This window comes from Narcine bancroftii, chromosome 2 (genome assembly GCF_036971445.1).
Source record: "Narcine bancroftii isolate sNarBan1 chromosome 2, sNarBan1.hap1, whole genome shotgun sequence".
NCBI lineage: Eukaryota > Metazoa > Chordata > Chondrichthyes > Torpediniformes > Narcinidae > Narcine > Narcine bancroftii.
In genome coordinates this window covers 158,003,087-158,010,802 of record NC_091470.1, presented here as the reverse complement: position 1 = coordinate 158,010,802, position 7,716 = coordinate 158,003,087, and the positions used below count along the sequence as shown (strand labels likewise).

The following is a 7,716-nucleotide window of genomic DNA, read 5'->3' as shown; positions in this document are numbered from 1 at the left end:
AATGCTCACATTTGTGTATTTCCCAGCTTCCTAGGACGAGTTGAGCGAGGAGGAATTTCACAATGACCTAAAAGACAGTCACAACTCCAGGATTTCACCAAAAATGATCAAATATCCTAATGTCATTAGTGGTCTTTTTCTCCCTCCGGCCACCACCCGCTTCCATAAAATCCCCTGTATTTAATATTTTGGAGACAAAAAGGACAGCCTGGATCTCTGGTTTCAGAGTTAATACAGAAAGAATGCCTCCAGTTGTGGGGAAGAAAGCATCAAGATGATATTGAGAAATGAGAGAAGAAACGTCTACATGTCTGAAGAGATTAATTGCTGGACAATTTCTTCATCCACCCAAGTTCACAAAGTTACTTGGCCCAGGATCTCAACACATTTTCTGTGCAACATCAGTGGACACAAACCAATATTTTTGTTGGCCACGGTATTTTTTTTTAATTTATTTTGGTTTAAAAAAGATCAGAGGTTGCAATAAAGCAGCCGTTGAAGATTACAGCAACATCACTAGACGACAAAAAAAATTCCCAAAATTTCTTCATAAAACAATTTTAGCCAAACTGAATACTGAATGTGCCTCATTTTCACAAGGACCGATGTCCAGCAAATGGTGGCGGTTCTGACTCACATTTGACAAAGGCTACAAAAGAGTAAAATAATGCTAAAAAAACTCTGTACTCAGAAGATGAAGTACACGAACTATTATGGAGGAACATGATAGAAATTTTCCACTTCTTCCTATAGTTAAATCAAATATCAAACTCCACAAATCTAATGTAGACAACTTCTTAAACAGTTTAAAACCTTAAACAGATTTTAAAATCTAACATGACTCCACCATGAATAACCGTCTTTACATCATCCCCCAAGATTTAAACCTGACACTTTTGTCCCTTTTCTTGTTACTCCAAACCATCCTTGAGAACATTCAGTTAAATAAAAATCATAGGTATTTGTAATTCTGAATAGCATTAGGTACAATATTTAAATTGTTGTGTTGCTAGGGTTATGGATACCTGCAAATATGGTGGAGCATGTGACTCCAGAATGGGACAGGAAAAGCTGCTGAAAAGTTACATTTGCTGAAGATGGCGAAAATCAATTGTTACAACTGGTTTCTCCCAATGTGAAAAAAGTGATTCTGAATTATACTTTCTTTCTTTCAATTAATAACACATGCATTTGTCACCCCTGTTGTTTCAACAGTATCAGCATGTGTTATGTACTGAACTACTTCAAATAGGAACCACAATTCCTCTTGCGAGAAGAACCAGAAGAGCCAAATCTGTGTTCCCATGACAGCGTTCAAGAGCTTCCACTGCTTCCTGATGAGTAAATCCTGATGTTCTTATTCGTTCAATGTTCGCCACTGGGAAAATTTGGTTTGATAAATCTGAAAGACGCAGTTCTGCAGGGCTCTCCAGAGAATTCCAATCAGGCTGATTCACATGGGCTTCCACGGTCCCTTCACATACCATTGAGGAAGCTGAAATCTCTGTACTACAGCCTACATTATGTGTCACCAAATGTGTCCCAGTCGTTTGAGACATCTGACCATTTGTAATCTCTGTGTTGTCAGATGCATATTCTAAATTCTGAGGTGATAAATCTTGCGTCTCTAACAATTCATTTGTGGAGGAAATATCCATTTGATTAGTTAGATCTTTAGACAGAAGAATGAAATCTCCATCTACATCTGTTGTTTTTTGTACCAACATCTCAGGCTCATCATTCATCAGGTGGGTGGACAGTTTTGTTGTAAATTGTACAGAACCCTCGACATTATTGTCTTTTTCAGAAGAAATTTCAGTATCAGCTGTTAACATTGGTTCTTTTTCTATTTCAGATTCACACTCATTTAAGGTATTATTCTCTGAACATTCTTTAGAGCTTTCCATTAGCTGAACATTTTCTTCCTGACTTGTGACTGACTGATTATTGTCCTCTAATTTGGCTGACATCTTCAAGGAAGGATCCTGACCAGAAGCGATCAACTCACGATGCAATTCAAATAAGGTGGCTACAGGAGATAGGTATGAATCATATGGATCAGATTCTGAAGACCTGATCCTGCTGATAGGAAGACATTTTAATCTCAGTAAACAATGTATATTTTTTTGTTTATGATCAGCATCAGGCGCAACTTCAGACTTTTCTCCTGTGTCACTAGTTGTAAACTCAACCTGATGTGTGTAGAAGTTTGAACTTAAACTATTCTTCTTCAATTCCTTTTCTGAAGTAAGGACTTCCCCCTCCTGGCTGTTGATGCTGGTCTTTGTTGATGTCGCATTTCTAAAATCTTCTACCTGTTGTTCTGTGAACCTCTTAATTTCAGCGTCACAGATTTCATGGTTTCCAATCAAAGAATCATTTGATGGTCCTTCACCAACCTCATTTCCCTTTTGCCAACAATCTCGATCATCATCTATTTTGGGGTCCACTTCAGATAGTTCAGTGAGATTCTGCAGATTTGTGTCTGGACCGTCAAGTCCCTTCCCAGTTTCATTGGGCTGCAGCGCTTCATCAATATTAGGGGAACTATCAGTTGTGGTTGCTTGTCTCAGTCGCTTATCTCCAACCATATCAAACACATAATCAGTATTTGTTTTTATGGGTAAAGAAAACTCTCCAACTCTTTGTGGCTCCTCCAAATCCATTCTTTCTTTGTTTAGGTTTTCCAGATGAGTTTTTGTTCTTACATTTTGAGAAGTATGGGCATCCTCTGTAACACCATATTTGTCCAAGCCAGTTTTGTGTGAACTCATATCTGTCAATATACGTTTTGGCAGAAAGTAATTGCTAGTATCTGAACTTGGATGTTTCAGAGTGTTTGGTGGACTGCGATCAATCCTTTCATATTGTGGTATGTGCTTTTCACCTAATGATGCCTGAGAAGAAGCAGACAGATCATCTGCAAGCAATGATTGTAAAGGCTTCTGGTTCTCTGCCTCTGTTTCCATGCATTCAGGAATCTGAAAGCTTTCTATATTGGAAAATTCAAGTTTTTTCTGGTCTTGTGAGGGAAGGCTAGCAGGGACTGAAAGAGAATGGTCCATCTGATTTTGAGGTTGGGGGACTTGAGATGGTTCACTCGTTGCAAGAGGAAGATGAAGATTATGAGGTGCTGGTAATGGGCTCTCCAATGAGGTAGTTATGCCATTTTCTTTTCCTAAAGCAAAAACAGAAAACGGAATCCAAAATTACAATGCGTACTAAATTTAGACATACAGCACAGAAACGGGGCCTTTTTTGTCCACAAGCCTGTGCCACCCAACTCCCGGCATGTTTAAAATGAAAAATAAATTTTCAAAAATGCATGCCAAATAATTTGATAGCCAAATTTCTCAATGTTTCCAATGTTAATTCCCAGTGACCTGTTGTTTCCCTTCATAGTATATCTGGTGCTAGTTTGGCAAAGTTAATGACTAATTTTATGGATCACATTTAAATTCCCTTTGTTCAACCTCAGTATAATCTTTTCATTAAAGACTAGCTCAATTTTAATCACTGGGAAGCTCATAACTCAAAAGTGTAAAATTTGGCGACATGGTTGGCATAGCGATCAACGCCAGACCCAAGTTCGAATCCTGCGCTGTCTGTAAGGAGTTTTACGTTCTCCCCACGTCTGCGTGGGTTTTCTCTAGGGGCTCTGGTTTCCTCTCATCCTTCAAAAATGTGCCAGGGTGTGTTAATGGGGTGTAATTTGGGCGGCACAGACTCGTAGGGCCGAATTGGTCTGTTACAGTGCTGTATGTCTAATTTTTTTTTAATTAAAAAATTAAAATTAATTTAATGACCACCTGGACATGGTTACAGGAAAATTGAAACAGTTTAATACCATATATACTCATGTTATCAAATTTTTTGATCATTTTTTCAAGCCAAAAGGCGGGTGGGGGGAGGGTCAAACTTTGGACATTGTAAGTTCCTGCATCATTCAAGGCGTTGAGATCTTGGATGGCCAGAACCGAGTAGTAAGTCTGTGGTCGGGGTGTCAGGAATTCGGATGGGCGGCCGGCTGAGAAGAGGATCCCTGATCGGGTGCTTGGATGGGTGGGTGGCCGGGGCGTCAGATGCTCCTGTGGGCAGACAGCTGGGGTGTTGATAGTTTGGATGGGCAGCCGTCTGGGGTGAAGGTCTGCTGTCAGGGCGTTGGGAGTTCAGATAGGTGGGCAGTTGGGGCCAAAAAAATGGCATTGATATTTACATGGGTCATACAAAAACACCTGATTTTTGGGCCAATAAAAGGTGGGGTGTCGACTATTACACAGTATCGACGACTACACGATAATATATGGTAAGTCAAACCACAGCAACAATTCCACCATGCAAAGATTCTAAGACTGCAGTTAGCCGGTGAGTTTATGGGGATATCACATTAGTTTGTGAGTAAGTAATAGCCCTGTTGAGGAAGACAGCCTAAAATAAATTGATTATGCAAATATTTAATTAGGAAGCCCAATTTTAAGGCTCCTAATGTAATTTGCCACTACCAATGCAAGAAACAATGAAGTGAAGAACAGACCCAAATCTCCATCAGAGAAAAGAGCAAGGTGAAATCTCACCAGCTAGGTACCTTCAATCTTAAAAGCAAAGTTAATAGACCATATTTTAAAGTGTAATGAAAATTCGTAAATTAAAAGAGCAGAATGAGAGGGTGTGGGGTCATGGCTCTGCAGTACAAATTTCAGACCACTGACAGGATATAGTTTCCTTATCCAATAATAAAGTCACTATAATGGGTTAACGGACAGGGTTGTTCCTATAACAGATGGTGAGGTTGGTTAAGAGGTCTAAAGCATCCAGAATGAATTCTTTTGGAAGGCACTCAACCTTGAATTATCTCTTAACAAGTATCATGCCCTGGATCACAAGATCACAACAGAAGTAGGACCATTGACTCTGCTCCAACATTCTAATCTTGAGCTGATCCATCCATCCATTCAGCCCCATTCCCTGGCTTTCTCCCTGAAACCCTTGATGCCCTAACTAATCAAATACCTGTCAATCTCTGCCTTAAATAAACCCAACAACCTTGCTTCCACAGCTGCCTGTGGCAACAATTTCAACGACTCACAACTCTCTAACTGAAGAAATTTTTCTGCACCTGTTTTAAATTGATGTCCTTTTATCCTGAAATGCACTCTTGCCCTATACTCCCCTACCATGGGACACATACTTGCCACATTTAAATTTTTTAATTTAGACATACAGCACCATTCCAGCCCATGAGCACGTGCCACCCAATTACACCTGGAACCTGGAATGTTTCAAATGGTGAGAGGAAACCGGAGACCTCGGGGAAAACCAACACAGACATGGGGAGAATGTTCCAACTCCTAACAGACAGAGCGGGATTCAAGCCTCGGTCCCCAAAGCTGGTGGTGTAATGGCATTCGCCAACTGCTACACCAATCGTGCCACTCACTCTATCTACCCTGTCCAGGCCTATCAGCATTCAAAAGGCTTTATGGTGGTAGCACTCTCATCTTCTACTCAGGGGCTTCAGCACATGACACTGATAGTCCAGTGGGGGAAATGATGCACATCTTCAGAGAGGAGGCATTAAACAGAGATTCCAGACAGACATCAAATAATTTATGGCATTATGTGAAGAGGAACAGTCTTGCTCACTATTTATTCCTCACCAGCAGGGTGATCTAAGAATAGAACCCAAAACCTCACTTGATGTAAAGATTGGAAGCTCTAATTTTTAAAGTATTTAGGATACACGAGCTGCAGACCATGAATTTTATCTTACATTGAGAATAAAAGGGTGGTGTCACTCTAAATGTTATTCATTTTCAGTTCAGAAAGAGGAAATTACAAACAATATTCTTGGAACTGAATGTGTAATTTCCTGCAAAATCACCTATGTCAATATTTAGGTGTTGTACCACCCTCTTAAGTTACTTAGAAGTGTCAGAATATTAAATACCTGGACTGTGATCATCTTCAAGGGCAGCAAAAGTGCAACATGCATCAGTGATGCCGGCGTCCTGTTAGGATAAAGAACAAAACCAAACCAAACGGCAAACTTAATTAGTCAACTGAGGCATGCAACATGCATAAAGAATTACAAATCACCAAGGATATCAAACAGATTAATATTCCACAGAAACATACCTGGGCATTAGCATGCACTTTATTAGCTATTAGCAGTCTTATCTTATGAAGATGCAACATTGTAGGACTGATTAAAAAAGTGGAGTACAGAAAATGCTGCCTGTTTAATTATAAATAATTTTATATATTTGTTCATTCTCTTTGAACTTACCGCATTGTAACAGAGAACAGGCTCACTTTTTCCCCGGTAGACCGTGTTGATTTATGTGGTTTTAACACTTTGGACTCCGTATCCCGAGGACTACCAACAAGTGCATACACTCGTGTTCCATATTCCAGGGCTGGTTTTATACCCAACCACCAGCTGGTTCATACTGATGTACGTAGTTTACCCATGGACCCAGTCCAGAGTATACATCATGAAAAGTCTAAAATAGCCAGAGTCCAAAGGGTTAACTGTAAATGGCTTAAAGCCCTGCCAGAAACTAAGCACCAAGCCTCATATAGCAGGTATGTTAAAAAAAAATCCCCAGGCTACTTAAATTAGCCTCCAAGGGAAAATTTAACAGGATTCTTGCTCGTAATCTCTGTCCAGTAGCTCCAGACGTGTCGTGCATATATATTTCTGCCGGGAGCAGGAATGGGCTCAGTTCTAATCCCCAAATTCCAATTTGGCACATCTCAAGCAGATATCTGCCATTTTGGAAGAGGTACCAGAAGCTGCCCAGCAGAAATAGAATTGGACCCAGGAAATGCAAGATGACTTTATAAAAGGCAAGTATCACACAAATTGTGTGTACGACATGCGAAAAGCATAAAATACTTACCTTTCTGCTATTAAGAATCATGAGACTCAAAAGAGCAAAGCATCAGTCAGTGTCTATCATCTAAAACCTCGAGTGCAGTGGTTTCCAACCTTTTTCTTTCCACTCACATCCCACTTTAAGTATTCCCTATGCCATCGGTGCTCTGTGATCAGGAAGGGAGCGCTTAAGGTGCGGTGTGGGTGGAAAGAAAAAGGTTGAGAAAAACTGTTTTAATCATACTTCATTGACTCGTCATGTGCACGGTTTCCGAACTCCAAAGGAAATGGGGCCAAGGGCAATTTTTCTCCAGCAAAATATTTCAGTGACAACTGGGTTCAGAGCAGGGATTCTCGACCTTCCCTCCCCACCCACCTCCCAACTTAAGCCCTCCCTTACTGATCTCAGAGCCCCGATGGCATAGGGAATACTTAAAGTGGGATGTGAGTGGGAAGGAAAAGGTTGGGAACCACTGCTCTAGTGTAACTAAACTGCCCATGCATTTGATTGGCTAGATCGGGAGACGACTGGTTCACCAAGTTAAAATGATCTCAAACGCATTTTGTGTATTCAAAGGACTTTTTAAAACATCACCAGAGTCCTCTGCTGATCTGTGTAGTGCCTCAGCCAACTCCTGATCTGCTAGTTCTTCCGGGCGAAGGTCATCTCGTGGCACACCATATGCCAACCTGGCACAATCGGGCAGTTCTGCTTCAGATAAAAAACGTGTTTCTGTTCCTGTGGTGCCAATGACCAGCACATTACGCTTCAGGTCAATTGAACACTGCAACCAGAAAGAAATAGGGAACATAACTTAAAGCAATGGAAATTAAACGAA

At 40.6% G+C, this 7,716-nt stretch overlaps 1 protein-coding gene across 10 annotated transcripts in view; it reads right to left on the bottom strand.

The window, feature by feature from the left end:
- Positions 1-421: 421 nt before the first annotated feature.
- Positions 422-7,716, bottom strand: part of ddi2 (DNA-damage inducible protein 2) — a 30,046-nt gene continuing 22,751 nt past the window's right edge. For 4 of the 10 annotated variants that reach the window (XR_011351801.1, XR_011351802.1, XR_011351805.1 and 1 more), the window contains 2 exons: positions 5,948-7,662; positions 3,067-3,178 (listed from right to left, as the gene is read on the bottom strand). Coding sequence is in view for 5 of the 10 variants with exons in the window: in XM_069918858.1 (XP_069774959.1) it covers positions 1,245-3,065 (1,821 nt within the window). In the remaining 5 variants the exon portion in view is untranslated. Of the gene's footprint in view, positions 3,179-5,946; positions 7,663-7,716 lie in introns of those variants that run through there. The other 6 variants (XM_069918860.1, XM_069918858.1, XM_069918861.1 and 3 more) reach the window with 6 other exon arrangements.